Here is a 15,927-nt window from a genome sequence, read left to right as displayed (position 1 = left end):
GGCTGCAGCCCTGAGCCCCTTCGGTGCCACCCCCAGCTGGGGACCCCCCTCGCTGCTCCCCCATCCCCTGACCTCAGGAATGCTGCTCCAGGGCCCTGGGTGCTGCCTTCCACCTGGACATAGCTTAATGTTTAGCTAATCCAAATTGCATCTGAGTCCTAATTCTTCCCCATCCGTGACATCCGCAGGAGCCTTCCTGGCGTAAGGAGGGCAGGATCAGGCCCTCTCCCACCGGCGTGGGAGGTGAAGCCCCAATTGCCCTGAAGGGAGACTGTGGCTCCAGCACCTGAAACCAGGGAGCAATCAAGCTCAGCTGCCTGGAGGCACGGGGCAGTGTTGTTATCCTGCTTCACTCACAGGGAAACGGGGCCAGAAAGGAACGAAGGCATTTGCTGACAGACACCGAGTGAGTCAATGGCAGGGCCGGAAAGAGGGTTTTGTCATTAGGTGATAACCATCTCCTTAGCAGTACCCACAGCAGGATGGTGCCTGGTGCACAGGGCCCCAAGCAAAAGCCACTCACTGTGAACCTCTTTGGTTTCTCTTTCTCGATCCATCTGTGGGGATAAAAGCCCCCGGGGGAGGCAGGGTAGTGTTGGTAAGGGCTCCAGTACATGGAGCTGGGGTTCCTTGCACGATGCAGCAGATCCTTCTCTTCCTCACACCAGGTACCAAGCCCCCAAAAAGGGGCTGCAGCTGCTCCCTGCAGCTCCTCATCGCCCCTTGGCTCTGTTCTGGTCAGCTCCAGGCGTGTCTGGGCAGAGGGGGCCAAGCTCCAGCCTTCCTTTGAAGCCTACGGTACTATAAATCATCACATGTTTTACACATACCCTGCAAGTCCCCTGGGAGAGCTTGGGAACACGCTGGTTTTACAAAACCTGACGTGACCACATCTCTCCTGCTGACGGTGACCTGATCTGGGCCACTCTGAACTTGGTAAAACTTTATTTTAGCGATGCCAGATGGCAGGCAAGGAGGCCAATCTATTATGGCTGGCCAGACGCACTACATCTTCAGCACGGAGCAGCCTTACAGCAGCAGCAGCAGCCAGGCAGGCAGGCAACATGCGCTGTCCTCCCAGTTTTCACGGCTATCTCACCATCACTTGATAGCATCAGCTCGCTGGGCCTCGCCTTCCCCAGCTATGAAATGGCTGAGCAACGCTCTCCCCGCCTTGGCAAATTCCCGGCACCCCCAGCTTGATGAAAAGGCAACATCTGAGTGCCAGAGGCTACAAATGCTAGCACGGCCCCTGTCCCAGCGACGGCACCTGACCCCGCTTCGCTAAGCAGTGGCGTAAACGCCGGTGCGCTGGCTTCCAGGAATATCAGGCCGTTTCATCAGGGATAACACAAATCATGCAAGATATGCTTGCAAATAAAAACCGAAGCGTAGGTGGGTTACTCAGCAGAAGAACACACAGATCTTTCTGGCTCCACATACTGAAACCCAGCTCCTCGGTGGTAGCTCATAAAAATGCGAGCCACAGGACTCTGAGTGTATGCAACACCAGAATTAGCTTCGTGAGGAGGCTCTTTAGGCTGTTTTCCAAACTGAAGTCAATGTTGTACTTGCAGTGAGTTAAACACCCACATTTCTCTGCTTGCTGCAAACTGCAAAGTGAAATCATGAATGAGCAAATAGCGGAGCCGCATGCCTACGGACAGCAGTGTCACTGCCAGGCACTGCTCCACGGATCCAAGCAGCGTTGGAGAAACACCTTCCTTCTGCTTCCTGTGCGCTCACACGCTCTTCCTGGGGCAGCAAGAGGCACAGCACAGATTTTTCCGCCAATGGAGCAACTGCTTCTTTACCACCATCGGTCCTGCTTTGCTCTGCCTGAGCAGCAACCCAGAAGCCCGATTTTGTCCAGATTTGCTGTTGTGGTGCCAGCATCACTTCTCTTGGGATGTTCTGGGGAACACCTTGAGTCACTGAACGCTACTGAGGAGAGACGGGATGCTTCTTGCACTGCAGCACAGACTGTCCGTAGGATGGGCTGAGTTGTCCTAGGCTGTGGTGTCAGATGCTCAGCAATCCGGCTGGAAGGGCAGCACACCCGGAGGTGCTCACCTCGTGCGTGTCAGGGTCAGGAGTTTCACCACACGCTGGGGGAGATGGGGAGCCTGGCAGCCTGGCTCCACTTTTAGGTCAAGCATTATCCTGAGATCTCGGCCCAGCTGTTACAGATCAGGTACTACAAGTGGCAGCAGGGAGGAAGCGCTCACCTGCCTGTACCAATCCCACACGCCCACCCCAATTCGGCTGCGATCGACGCGCTTCCTCCGTCACTACGCCTAAACTGCTGCAGAGGAGGGCAGGCAGGCTGCGACCTGGTGACACGCAGGCCTCCTGCAACGCACCTGCACCCTAAGGACACGCAGCCAACCTCCCTGCGAGCACCAGGGTCACGTTCCCGTGGTCAGGCATGCCACGAGACCTGGGGAGCTGCCAGCGAGCGCCGCGGAGCATGCGCCCTGATGAGGCACGAGGATGCCCTAAGGGATGAGGAGCCGTGGGCAGGAGCGGTGCCGGCTGTTGGGGCAGCTGGGCGCATCCGGCCCCGCCGTGCCGAGGATGTGGTTGTGGCTGCTCGGCCGCATTCCCCCCGAGCTGGCACCACGGGATTCGGGAACGAGCCGAGGGAGGAGCTGGTTTGGCAAACAGCTTGCCACCGGGACCTGCCCACGCTGCAGCCTGAGTGTGAGTCAGGAGGGCTGGGCACTGACCTGAGGTGCAGCTCAGGGGAAAAGGGGGCATTGTCCCTTCCCCAGTCCCACCGCACATTGTCTGTGGGCTCACACCATGGGCCTGGCCCCAAAAATCCCACAGGTCCCCCCCGTGCTCCATCCCTGGCTCTCCCATCTCCCTGACCTCGGTGGCTGGAGCTTCCTTACTGCAGATACCCACAGGGATTTTCGTGCTGGGTAGCCCTGATCTTGGGGATTTTTAGCTGCCAGAAGAGTGGGAAACAGGTCTCCCTTGTCCCTTCCTTGGTTCTGCCCTTGAGTCACTTTGCAGCCATGGGCTGGGCACAGCTGCCCCGTGGTTTATTTGATTAACTTATTTGTCTAGGCAATATTTGTCTAGGGCATTAGGATCCACATAAGGGACAACAGAAACATTTCTTATTGCGCACAAGTTCCTATGGTGCCGCATTTCAGCTTCCTGCAAAGGTCACATAGAGGGAAACTCCTTTGGGGTTATCTCAGCACCAGCCCAGGCCGTTCGGCTGCAGCTCCCCTGCCACCCATGTGTGCCCCAGGCATTGGGGTCACCCAGCTGAATCCCAAAACCAAAGCAGACCCTTCCCCTAAAAAAAAAAAAGAGAGAGAGAGAGAAAGAGAAAAATTATATCCCGTACAAAACTCCCCTGTACTCAATAAAGTTTATTTTTCAAGCTTGGCTTTGGAGCATTCACAATACAACCGTAATAGAAGCCTTAGCAAGAAAATGAGCACATCACAAAATAGTCTATGTCACGTCTGAAATACAAAAATCGAGGTCTTTGTAGAAAATGTTCAGACACAAGATTGATAGATGGATACAGTCCTTTATTCTTTTTTTTTTTTTTTCTTTTTTCACCTCTCCATTTATTCCAGAAAAAACTTTCTATATATAAAAAAAAAAAATCATTGCTTCTTTTGGAATAAATCTTTAAAATCACTTCTTTTAAAACGCATCTTTTGTTTGTACAACACGAGTTAAATATATTATCGGTATTCTGCAGATGAATCACACCAGAGAACATTCACAGTACGCGGATCCTGGCCACTTGGGTCAACTTCTCCTGCGGGAGGACAAGCGCGGTGCAGAGGACGAAGGCAGGCGATGAGGAGAGCAAAAAGCAGGCGTCACAGCTTTCGTGCCCAGTGCCATTCTCCCACCTGCCTGTGCCTTTCCAGCCCCTGGGAGCTCTGGGCTCCTGCTTTACGCCAGCCCAGCTCCCGACCGAAGATAAGCCATGGGGAAAAAAAAAAATCAAAGAAAAATAAACATGAGAAGCTTGGGAAAATGGCCTTGTTATTATTTTTTTTTTTTTCATCGTGTGTAAGGGAGAGGAAAAAATCCCCTTATTTTGTTCTTAGCCTCCACGATACAATGCAGGTTTGTTATTTAAAATCTTGCTATAGATCTGCAAAGGGCAGGGCCAGGAAAGGCGTGAGCGTGTGTGTGGAGAGCGACATGCAGCCGCGCCGCCGGGAGCTTTATTGCTGCCCTGTAACATGGGCCTTGCTTTGCACATTACTTATGTTCCTTTAACCAGCTATCAGCTGGAGAGATGCAATAACAGGCTCTTTCCCGAGAGCTCAGCCAAAACTCCATTTTCCACAATAACTGGTAAAAAAAAAAAAAAAAAAAAAAAAAAAGCAAGGAAAAAAATGTCTGGAAGACAAAACAACAGCTTCCTTTTGTCAAAACTCCCAATCGGCGACGGGTGCCAGCTACTCTGCAAAGCGGCGGCCGGGAGAACCCACAAAATGACAAAAATTCCAGCGAGCCACAGACATTCCCAGCATTTTCATCAGCGCTACTTTAAACATCCATCTCCGGAGCCGCCTGGCGCTCCCAGCGCAGGGAAGGGCTGCCCGCGGGGAGCTGCAGCAGGAGGGGGCGAGCACTGCAGGTCCCCCCCTGGGACCCTAGGGGCTCTCCGGCCTCATAAACCCAGACGGACCCCCTCTGCCCTTGGGGGGACTGCGACCCCTCTTCTGGAGGGGATTTGGCTGCCTGGCAGCGGGCAGTGCATGGCAGGAGCGTGGGCATCACGCAGCGGCCGCCACGTGCGGGCAGGGCAGCGGCGGGCGCTCATAACTCAAACCTTGCTCGACGGGGCACCAAATATTTACGCACGCTATCGTCCTCCTGAATGGGAACGAAATACCCTCTGAAGGCAGCGGGACAAAAGGGGTTATCTGAAATTTGGGCTGCTAGCAGCGCGCGCGGGGCTAATAAATAACAGCGCCTCCACACAAAGAGCTCCTCTGGGGAGGATTTGTAGGAGGAAAGGCAAAGGCTGTGAAAGGATAAACAGCAGCTAGAAGGCCCTTTGTCTTCGTTATCTGATCCCAGATAAGGCAGCCCTGTCTACGGTCAGTGCTGGGCTTTTCCCAACCTTTCCCTCCAGCTGCTGCCCTGGGTGACCTTGCCGCTCGGCGAGATGCCTGTCCTATGGGGAACGCGCTGCTGGGACCCATTTCCCAGGGGCTCAGCTTGCAGGCAAGAAAACTGCCTGAAGACAGGTCAAGCACATCTTGAATGGGGTTCCCGAGAGCAGGAGGAGAGGGCTGCTTCTCCCTAGCTCTGATTGTGCTCAGGGACCTGGGCGCACCAGCACCCGCAGGCAGGGGCACTGGGGACGCAGTGTCCGTGAGCTGGCCGCCAGCTGAGCGGCCAATTTTGGGGCAGGAGCTGGCAGTTCTGCACCACGGATCCCTTCCATGCAGAGGAAACTTCCACGTAAATGCCTTCGTGAAAGAAAAGGTGACAGCGTGAGAGTTGAGACTTCCTCCAGCCAACATCTCCCTCTGCGAGCCTCGCTACCGACGAGCCCCCTGCAGCAGGAGCAGGGTGTAGGAAACCAGGCAAAGCCCTGCCCTCACATCAGGGCGAAATGCGTCACTGGTGGCTGATGGCTATTCATGCTCTTCCCTATCAAATGGAAACAATTAATGAACTATTCAGCCTGCTGTATGCTGGACATACCGAGAAGGGAACCGAGCAGGGATGGGCAAACCTCAAACAATGCAGACGTCTGGATGCTTGTCTAGGACAAACCCGACTTAACAGCTTTGGTCTGATGGGGGGAGCGCAGGGGGTGTCGCAGCAAGCACTGGCACGGGGAGGAGGCGCCTCCGGAAGCCCCAGGGTCTCCTCCTTTATCCTCACGCTTTGCATTCGCAGAGGATCACAGAAGAAATCCTGCACGCATGGCAGAGTGGAAAGGAAAGAGAGCTCCGAGAGCTCGGTGGGGAAGCAGCGGCGTGCGGCAGTCAGCGTCCCCAGAGCACTGCCCTCCCTGGCAGGGTGGCAGGTTAGGACGTGGGCACGTCCTGCCGGGCCCAGCACCAGTCACAGCACCCACCAGAGAGTCCCAGCCGTGTCCAAGGGCTGCAGGACCCGTGGGTGGGAGGAATGGTCATCCGGGAGAGCCACAAAGGGGACGTGGATATTAAACAGAGGAGACTTCCTGCAGTGCTCGCACACCTGAAGACATCTCAGGCTGGTGGCAGGCTGCAGGGAGAGGTGCAGCAGGGCTCCCTCGCTCGGGCTGGGTTTGGCAGGCTCCTGCTGTGCTCCGTTTGGCACCAGGAGCAGCCCTCGGCCAGCCGAGCGCGCTCACATCTCCACACGCACCTCGGTCCCGCGGCGGCCGCCTGAGCCAAGGGCTGCTGCGAGGTGGTGCTGGCTACGCACGGCGAGGCCAGGCAAGAAGGTTCGAGGGATGATTTGCTTCTCCCCGGGTCTATTTCTGGTCCCCACAGCTGAGCTGTGGGAGGTTTGGCACCTCTCCCCCTTCCTCCGGGTAGAAAAGCACTGCGGTGGGTGTGCGCAACGCTTGGGTGCGGCGAGGCTGCGCGGCTCGGCTCCGCCGCGGGGCTCAGCGCTGGCACGGGGGCAGACGCGCTCCTGAGACAGCACTGGGGATGGGGTCCCGTCCTGGTGGCCAAACTGGGGAATGCGGTGGTGGCAAGGACAGGGGGATGCTGGTGGAAGCCCCTCTGCTCCAGCTGCTCCCCCCTTGCCAGGATCCAGGTACAGAAGATGGGCAGAGAGGAAGGGGTTGCGCAGGCAGAGGCAAGGGCGCAGGAGGAGGGGGCTCCGGGGCTCGGGCTTCAGCTGCAGTCTCTCTGGTGCCCGGGGGTGCAGAGCAGGTTGTCTGAGCAAAGGTACATCTTCACAAATGCCTGCCTGGGCCGAACACGATGCAGCTTTGCAGACACCACCCTCTGCTCACCAAACCTCCCTGTGCCCAGCTCAGCCCCGCAGGCAGTGAGCGGCTCCCCCGGGGCAGGGCACGATCCTGGGCAATGCCAGGGCAGCTGCTCACTGCAGCACCTGCAGGGAGGGTGGCAGCTCGCATCCGACAGGGGCAACGTGAGAACAAGGGGGGGAAAAGGCCCCGAGTCCACCAACAGCGGCTGCTGTGGGCTGTGGGGGCAGGCGGGGAGAGCCTGCGGCCAAGGGCGCTTCATCAGCATCGTCCTGCTGGGGTCAGCAGTGCTGCGGTGGGGCGGGTGGGAGCGTGTTGCTGTCTCCTTTCTCAGTGCTCTGATCTCCATGGTGACAAGGGGAACACGAGGTCCGGGTTTAAAATATGCTCTGCCGCCTGTTCTTCCCTCGGGCTGAGGAAGACAGAGAGACGAGGGTCAGACAGGTCAGACGTGAGCGGTGCTTGGGGGGCACCAAGCCCTGCGGTGCTCTGTGGGTTCTGAGCCTAAGGCCATGTAGAAGAGGGAGCTGCGCCCCAGGAGCACCCAGGTGTGACTTAGGTACCAACAGGTGATGAGTGAGGATGCCTCAGAGGTAACTTGTAGACTAAAGCAGGGAGCAGGTTTGGTTTTCTCTTACGTGGGTACCCACTGGGAGTAACCCCGGTGCCAGCACGGCCTGTGGTGCCATCCAGGAGTGGAGTCAGTGCCATTTTCCCAGACCTACCTGACTGCTGAAAGGCTGAGCCTCGGTAGCCAGGGTCCTTCTGAAGCTGGATCTCCTTCAGGGAGAAGATGGAGACATCTGGGCAGAGGGGGCAGAGAGAGAGGGGTAAGTCCGGACAGCTGATGGGATGGGGGGAGCAGGAGGGATGGCAGCGCAGCGCCGCGCCTCCGCAGAGCCTTCCTCTTGGGCTCACCCCTGCTCTAAGTCACCCTGCCCCAAAACATTTCTTGTTCTCGCAGCCCCCAGGCTCCCACCCCACCCTGCTGCAGCAGCGCTCGGCTCCTCCGAGCAAGTAAAGGCGAGTGGCAACCGAAAAGCCCTGGCTGCAAACCACCACCCTCAGGCTGCAAACCGCAGTCCCCAGGCTGCCAACCACAGCCCCCAGGCTGCAAACAACCACCTCAGGCTGCAAACAACCAGCTCAGGCCCCGCAGCCACCTTGCTCCACGTCCCCCGGGGCCGAGGGCAGTGCGCACTTACTGTCGGGCAGGAGGTGCACCCTCTCGCCCAGGCTCTTGAAGTAAGGGTGCCTCAGGGCTGCCTCCGCCGAAATCCGGCTCTTGGCTTCGTACTGCAGAAAGCCCCAGAGAACAGGGGGTTACATTCACACCCCGCGTGCAAAATGGCATTTGGTGGGGTGTGCACCATACGCTGTGCACACACCCGTGCGAGGTGTGCACCTAAGCAGGTTGACGTGCTGCCTGGGTGCCGGTGCGTCCAAGCGCTGTGCACACCACTGGGGCACGCAGAGGGTCACCAGTGCCACTGGCACGGGCACAAGGAACACCACGCATGGTGTGACCATGGGAGTGCACTGCCCACATCACACCTATCTGGTTTGTGTGCCAGAGGACAGTGGGCGAAGGCTGGCTCAGCACCCTGATGGGAAGTGGTTTGGGACAGCATCCACCAGGCTGCTGCTGTACGGGCAGGGCTCGTTCTGCACTCGCAGCCCCTCTCCTGCCTGGCTCCGAAATCAGCACGAGGGCAGCTGGAGCACTTTGCTCCACCAGAACCCCTCGCCAGCCACCTGGGCCTCTCTAACTTACCAGAAGGAGGTTCATCAGCAAGTCAATGCCTTCGGATTCCAGCCTGAGGAAAGGAAGAAAAAAAAAAAGTAGAGCATTACTGCGCTCAGGACACGTTGTCAGAGTCCCTGCAGGGGACACGGGGCAGCTGGCACCTCCAGCACGTGGCTGCATTCGGCTGCTGCCAGCAGCAAATGGAGGAGCTGACAGCGGCGTCCCCAGCTCCCGTTTACATCCCCTGCAACCCCACCGTGCCCTCCGCGCGGGTGCTGTGTGAGGTACCTTGGGGCGTGATTTATGAGCGGCTGGGCTCGGTACTGCGTGAAGTTGTAAGCCTTAAACTCCTCGTTGGATGTTATTCCCGGCCACGTGTCTTCCGTTGGGGTTCCTGGGAGGGGGAAAGAGGGGAACCTGTCGTGCTCACCGGCTGTGGGGCCAAGAACCACGGCAGCCCCCGGCCGGCAGCGCCGTGCCAGCTCCCCCGGGCGGCCGAGGCTGCGCCCCGGCCCCGCTGGCGCAGTCAGCCGCTGCCCTCAAGTGGGCGTTTGGGAAAGAGCAGCAGACTCACCCAGCAGCCTGAAGATCAAGTGCAGCTCTTCCTTCACCGTGGAGCCGGGGAACATCGGCCGGCCGGTGACCATCTCGTAGTGGATGCAGCCAACACCCCTAAAGCGCAGCAGGAGCGGTGGCGTTAGGGAGAGAGAAGCCCCAAGGATGCCCCATAACGAAGGCTGGGGCTGCTGGGGGGGGGAAATCAGCTCTGACAGAGACAGCGAGGAGCCTCAGGGGATGCAGAACACTCAAGGAGAGCCCACCACCCTTTGGGACACCCAACGCCATGGGCACATGCGGCACCGCACCACCAGCGGGATGGGAACGCCCGGCTGGGGGCTCAGAGCCCCTGGGGACCCTTGGCTGGCAGCCGTGGCTCACCACATGTCGATGGGCGTGGAGTACTCCGTGGAGCCCAGCAGGACGTCGGGGGGCCGGTACCACAGCGTGACCACCTCGTTGGAGTAGGTTTTGGTGGGCACTGACTTGGCTCTGGCCAGCCCTGAGGACGAGAGGGGTGGGCATGAGGGAGCGGCGCCTTCCTGCGGGGCCACGTTTTCCCCAGAGATGCCTCAAACTCTGCCAGGTAGAAAGCAGCAGCCAGGCAGAGCCAGCTTCAGGAGGACACGCAGCATCGTGTGGGGGCCCTGAGCTGCTCATGAGGGTCCGCCCCATCCCTCCCCGCTCCAAGCTGCTGCTGGAGACCACCCGGCCTCTGCCTCTCCCCTGCCCACCGACCGAAGTCAGCCAGCTTGAGCTCTCCCCTCTCGTTGATGAGCAGGTTCTGGGGCTTGAGGTCTCGGTGCAGGATCTTCCTCCCGTGGCAATAGGCCAGACCCCGCAGCAGCTGGAACATGAAGATCTGCGGGGGCAGAAGGGGTTGGCGCTCAGCCCTGGGGGCACAGGCACCGAGAGGCCGAGCGACTCCCAGCCTTATGGCTGGGGAAGACCCCTGGAAGCTGGAGACACCTTGAGGAGACATCCAGGCCTGGCTCACCTTCACGTTGTGCACATTCATCAGGTTCCCGCAGTTATCGAGGTACTGTTTGAGGTCGTTGTCCTGCAACGAGAAGCACCCATCGGCCTCTCCATCCCCTGCGCCCCGCTACCTGCCCGCAGGAGCGCAGCGCCCGCCGGGACCCACCAGGTACTCAAAGACGAGGGTGAGGGAGCGCTCCGTGTGGATGATGTCGTGCAGGGTGACGATGTTGGCGTGCTTGAGGTTCTTCAGCAGCGACACTGGGGGAAGAAGAGGTGGGTTTGGGGCAGCAGGACCAGGGCACCATGCCGGTGGGACGTCCCCGAGTCCGCCCGCACAGAGCCAGCCCGGGACCCAGCACTGTTCACCAGGGCTGTGACGAGGGAGAGCCCCCCACGCCCTCACCTTCCCGGATGGCCGTGCAAGGCGCCCCTTCCTCGTGCTCCAGGCGGATCTCCTTCAGCGCAACGAGGTTTTCCGTCAGCTTGCTGCGCCCCTTGAAGACGGTGGCGTAAGTGCCCTGGGGGAGAGGGGGGAAATGGAGGGCACACGGGCCATTTATTGGGGTGGCACGATGGTGATATAGCCTGTACCATTTGCAGGAAGGATAATTTGAAGCTAAAGGGCTCAAGTCCACAGCAAGACTTGGTCTAAACAGTGCAAGGTATTAAAGATATTTGGCTCCATTCTGCCCTTCTACAGTCCTTTTAACCTAACTTAAAACCTTGGTGAGGGTTCAGCATCTCCTTACCTCTCCCAGTTTGTCCAGTTTAACATAGGTCTCCAGCTTCCCGAACCCGATATCCGACTGTAAGAGAGAAAGGAAAACACCCCTGGGAGGGATCTCATCCAGGGAAGGATGAGTCTCCAAGGCCGTGGGGTCATGATTGATTTGGGGGCAGATTGATCAAGGCAGGTGCCTGCACGACGTGGATTTGTGTCCTGCAGAAGCGGTGCAGGCGAGCATGAGATCCATCCGAACACCTCCACAGATCGTAAGGAGCTGACAATGCCCTTTCTGTTGGAGAAGCCCGGTGGGATCCTGCCGCCAGCACCCAGACCTTTTCTTGAGTGCTTTCCTACGTGCTGCCCTGTACTGCAACTCCTCTCACTTCTCTGCTCCTCAAATCGAGCGTGAAAGGGACATTTCCCCGTTTGGAACAGCGACTCGTTAATGTATTGCTGGGACCTGCTCTCCTGTACCCAGTGAAAGAAAGGGCAACCACCGCAAGGCAAGGGCTTCAGGTTTCGCTCCCAGCAGACCCCTCACTCTGCACTTCTCTGCGGGCACACAGACCCCTCAGTTAGTCCGGGTCGTTCACGTGCCAAGGCAGGGGATGGCTCCCAGCACTACAGGCTCAAAGCCCAGGGCAGATCCTAGCTCCTGAAGCTTAAATAACAACCCCTGCCATACTCTCCTCCCTCCCCACGACAGGCACACCGGATCAGAAGACACCTGCCAACACCTCGCCACTGGACGCGTGCTTGCACGTTTGCCAACAGGACACCAGGTTTTTGTGCCTACGTATGCTGATGCTCTGCAGAAAAAGAAACTGAAATGCCAGCATGAATGCAAAGGCTAATTCATTATTTATCAGCATTTGCATTTCAACCAGCAGAGGCTCCAGCGTTCGTGGCACTGCAGGAGGTTTCCACCTCCTCCCCCTGGAAGGGCGCCAGGTGTGCGCAGCGCTGGGTGAAGGAATGCACGGGCCTGGGGATCTGCACAGCAGCGCGTGGATTTGCACGTGTAGGGGTGGCACGAGGAAAGGATGAGTGCGTGCATATGCACAGGGGCAAATGTGCATGGGTTACATGGGAACATATTGCAGAGAGGGATTTGCGGTGTGTGTGTGTGTCGGTACAAGAGAGCTTGCACAGGGGGACGTGCGCAGGGTGGGTGGTAATTGGCACGTGCATGTGCTGGGTGCTGCATGCACAAAGCAAGGTGCTGTGCCAGCACTGCTTGCTCTGCACACGGAGACTTACGAGGGAAGCCCGCCGGGACATCCTGCTGAGGGGTTTGGGGAACTCCGGGCTCTCCATCTGCAGTTTCTGCAAGAACTCGGGGGGCAGGCGGATGTCCATGGGCAGGGAGAGGCGCTTGCTGACATCCTGCAGAGAGGGGCAAGAGAGTAGGTGATGAAAGCACCTGACGAAAGAGGCTTCCAAGGGGCAGCACCCTCTATCCAGAGCTGATACCAATGGCAAAGAAATAGGGACACCTGTGGGACCCTTGGTCAGGGGAAGAGGGAAGGTGTGTGCATGGGGATGCGCTTGGGGCTTTGTCCGGTACCATGGACATGCTGAGCAAGGGCATCAGGGCTCTGAGCCCACCAGATCCCCATGAATCGAGCACTGGCCCTTCCAGCCAGCAGGCAGGTGACAGCCAGAGCTGCCCCCATCCCTCCTGCCCCCCAGCAGCACTTGCCTCCATGGAGAAGCGGCGCTGGTTGTTGTTGCGGTAGCGCACGGCCATCGGGGACTGGCCTTCCACCTCGGAGGGGGAGATGGGGGCCGTGTCGGCTCGGAAGTCCCTGCCCAGGTGCTCCAGCTGCAGGTGCCCTTGAGCCAGGTCTGAGGACAAAGAGAAAGGACAGAGAGCTGCTGGAGTGGCAGAAGTACCACTACAGCCCTTGTCTTGAAGAAAAGGGAGCAGGGCAGGGAGATCCAGAGATGCTCCAGGGCCGCAGGAAAATCCTTTGCTGTCTCCACACCCAGAGGCAATACCTGCTGCTTGCTACAGGCTCCTGGTGCATGGGCCAGCATTCATCTCAGCTTCCCAGCCTTATCCTCACTAACGTCACCTTAGACAAAACACAACGTGCTATAGGGACACCTAGGTGCCTGACCACGGCTCTGGATCTGGCGGTTGTTTATTGCAAAACAAAACACTTAGCGAGATGTGCCATCACCCTGAGAAACACAAAAGCCCTCTTGAAAACCAAACCAACTCAGAAAAATCACTCTCCTCTAGGGACTCCGGGTGTGAAGCCTCAGCAAGCCCAAGAAACCCTGAAAGGAGCAAGAAATCAGAACAAAATAAGCCACTGAGCTCCCTCTGGCCTCCGGTTTGAGGCTTGCACTCAAAGCTCCTCACTCAGTAATTAACGGCCGGCTGGTAGGAAGCGGGTTCCCTGATTCATGGGGAGGCAACACCAACTGGGTGTACTGGGACGGAGGAGGCAGAACTGGGAGCTCTGGGATGGAAAAGGCAGCTCTAACTGGGCATACTGGGATGGAGAAGGCAGCTTTCTGTAGGCTGCACAGAGCATCCCTCCCGCTATGCCTAGCGCAGATTTGGGCGGCCGATCGCGGCGTGCTCGGGCAGCCAGCGATGATCTCACTGCTGAGGACGGGCGAGGGAGGGCCAGGACCTGGCCGCACGCTGCTCATCTGATGGATGAGAGGTGGCAGGCAAGTGACCCGGGAAAAGATGTGGTTTCCTGCCACGGGCACGGGGAAGAAGGGGACCTGCGAGCTGAGGGATGTGGGGTGCCCTCTACAAACAGCCCGCACCCACGGGAGGGGTGCAGCCCATGCCAGGGAACCCCCCAGCACCTGAAACCGTGCCAGGAGGTTTTGTAGCGGTGGGCAAGGAGGCACAGAGACACTGCTGCGGGGCTCCAGTCCCTGTCCCTTTCTGGCCATCTGCCTGTGCAGGAGCAGCTAGGAAACCTACCCTGAATTAAGCACGGGTACAGAATTAGCGTGGATCAATTAAACTGGATCAAAGCTTTTTAACTTATTCGCCTCCTAAGCAAATTATCTGAAAGAAAACCAAAGGCCACTTAACGTCTGACCAAACGGAGTTCAACTCATCCCACTTTAAAAGATAGTTTGGGAGAATTTGTGCTGGTTTCTCAGGCCCAAAGTCCTGCTAAAAGTTGCAGCCTGTCCCCAAAAGGTGCAAGGTCTGTCCGAACCAGCAGCCCAGCAGCTCTTCATCCACAAAAGCATCCGAGGCAAAGCCCAAAGGCAGAATAACAAACCGGCCTCCCAGTGCATGTGCAGGGCAACAGGACACACACAAAAAAAAACCTGAAAACTACCAGAAGATGAAAACAACACCTAAAACTACACCCAGAACTCGTGGAGATGAAGGGAATGGTGCCCTGGGGCCAGGGGCAGGCTGGATGTGCCAGCCCAGCCCTAAAAGTTTCCCTGACCCCGCGTCCCACAGGTTGCCCTGGGTGCCCAGGACCTCTCCGGGTGCTCACGGGAGGGGATGTGGGGCCGTGGGCCAGCAAACCGAGGGCCTGTCTGGTTCTGCTTGGTGTTTCACGTGGCTTGCAGTGAGCCCTGGCACCCTGCGAATAATGAGGCTGCATGGGATATCAAAGCAAATTAAAGCGAGACCGCAGACATGGCGGCTGCCTTTGACGAGCCTCCTGCCTTTTTTTTTTTTTTTTTAATAAATATATTTAAACACTGTCTCTGCCAAAACAAGCTTTGATCTCCCAAGGAAAGGGGCCAGAACCCTTCACTCCTTCCCTGACTTATAACTTTTAATTACTTTGCTAAGTGTGAACCCTTTTCAAAGCTCTGTTGCGCTCTTGAGGCAGATCTGGGCTTATTCATCCTCCTTCCTCCCCCTCATCCTCACTTCTTTGTGGCCGTGCGCTCCAGAGGCCAAATTTTGGCTCTGATTTATGCCATTTGAGCTGGGAGTCATGCCGGCTCCACAGCCCTTTTTTGGCCTCAGAGCACGGACCGGGCCGTAGCTGTTCTGGGGCAAAACAGCTCTGGGCACGGGCACGAGCTGCTGCTGAGCACCACCAGCCCTTATCAAAGCCAGGCCCAATGCCTCTGCAGATCCCGAGCACAGAGAGTGCCTGGGGAAGGGCAGGAGGGAAGCCAAATCCCCCTGCCTTCAGCCTCCAGGGGAGCTGGAGCAGCCACGGCGAGGTTGATGCAGAGGTGGTGCCGGCTCTTGTCGAGGTTCAGACGCTGCCCAGGGCCCAGCCTGGGCTCTCCATAACCCAAAACCTTTCCTTCACCCAAGCAGAGGCCGTGGTGGTGCCCAGAGCAGAGGCCCGGCGGGTTGGGGGCATGCAGGAGATCCCAGTGGGATACCAGAGCTCTGAGCCCAGCACCACTTCCCTCTGCGCTCTGCCAAGGTGACATTGCCCACGACGGGATGTGCCCGTGCCAGAAAGCTGTTTGTTTGCTTTTCCATTTGCTGGCTCTGCTTCTCTCGGACCCCCCTTTATCGCAGCGAGGTCGTGGGAACTGGAGGCTGGGGAGGACGGGGCTGGGGACCCCACCGCAGACCCTGGTGGTGTCCTCACCTTGTCCTCCGTGACTCTGTGACCCCTGAGTGCTGATAACCTGTGATTTCTGATGCTGGGGGGGGAAATAAAACCTGCAAAGGACTCCCCAAGGGGCTGATGCCTGCTGTGAGCAGCGCCCTTCATGTGCCCCCCTCCAGCCCAGGCAGCTCCCACGAGCTCCAAGCCCCCCAAGCAAACCCCGCAGAGGAGCAGCTTGCACATAAACCCCGTTCTCATCCCCTCCAGCACCCCCGAAGTGATCCTGCTCCCCTACACAACCAAAGCATCCCCACCAGCCCCTCCCCGGCCACGAGCAGGGGGGCACAAAACAGCCAGGAGATGCCTCAGACAGATGTGGTTACCGGGGCTCTCCAAAAACACCCACAGCAGTAGGACTGAGGGTGCCGTGGGGGTGACCCCTGGGGGCTGTTTACAC

General features: G+C 58.1%; 1 protein-coding gene across 1 annotated transcript in view; it reads right to left on the bottom strand.

The window, feature by feature from the left end:
* Positions 1-3,373: 3,373 nt before the first annotated feature.
* CDK18 (cyclin dependent kinase 18) overlaps positions 3,374-15,927 on the bottom strand; it is a 33,094-nt gene continuing 20,540 nt past the window's right edge. Inside the window, exons 3-16 of the mRNA XM_084497911.1 lie at positions 12,650-12,795; positions 12,208-12,333; positions 10,970-11,026; positions 10,624-10,738; positions 10,384-10,478; positions 10,237-10,299; positions 9,978-10,101; positions 9,621-9,741; positions 9,256-9,353; positions 8,970-9,075; positions 8,709-8,751; positions 8,140-8,230; positions 7,660-7,737; positions 3,374-7,346 (exon numbers count right to left, since the gene is read on the bottom strand). Coding sequence (XP_084354037.1) covers positions 7,312-7,346; positions 7,660-7,737; positions 8,140-8,230; positions 8,709-8,751; positions 8,970-9,075; positions 9,256-9,353; positions 9,621-9,741; positions 9,978-10,101; positions 10,237-10,299; positions 10,384-10,478; positions 10,624-10,738; positions 10,970-11,026; positions 12,208-12,333; positions 12,650-12,795 — 1,298 coding nt within the window. The 3' untranslated portion in view covers positions 3,374-7,311. The remainder of the gene's footprint in view (positions 7,347-7,659; positions 7,738-8,139; positions 8,231-8,708; positions 8,752-8,969; positions 9,076-9,255; positions 9,354-9,620; positions 9,742-9,977; positions 10,102-10,236; positions 10,300-10,383; positions 10,479-10,623; positions 10,739-10,969; positions 11,027-12,207; positions 12,334-12,649; positions 12,796-15,927) is intronic.

Source organism: Aythya ferina, assembly GCF_964211825.1.
Source record: "Aythya ferina genome assembly, chromosome: 25".
NCBI lineage: Eukaryota > Metazoa > Chordata > Aves > Anseriformes > Anatidae > Aythya > Aythya ferina.
Note: the sequence above shows the minus strand (reverse complement) of the source record. Positions and strands in the feature narration are given on the sequence as shown.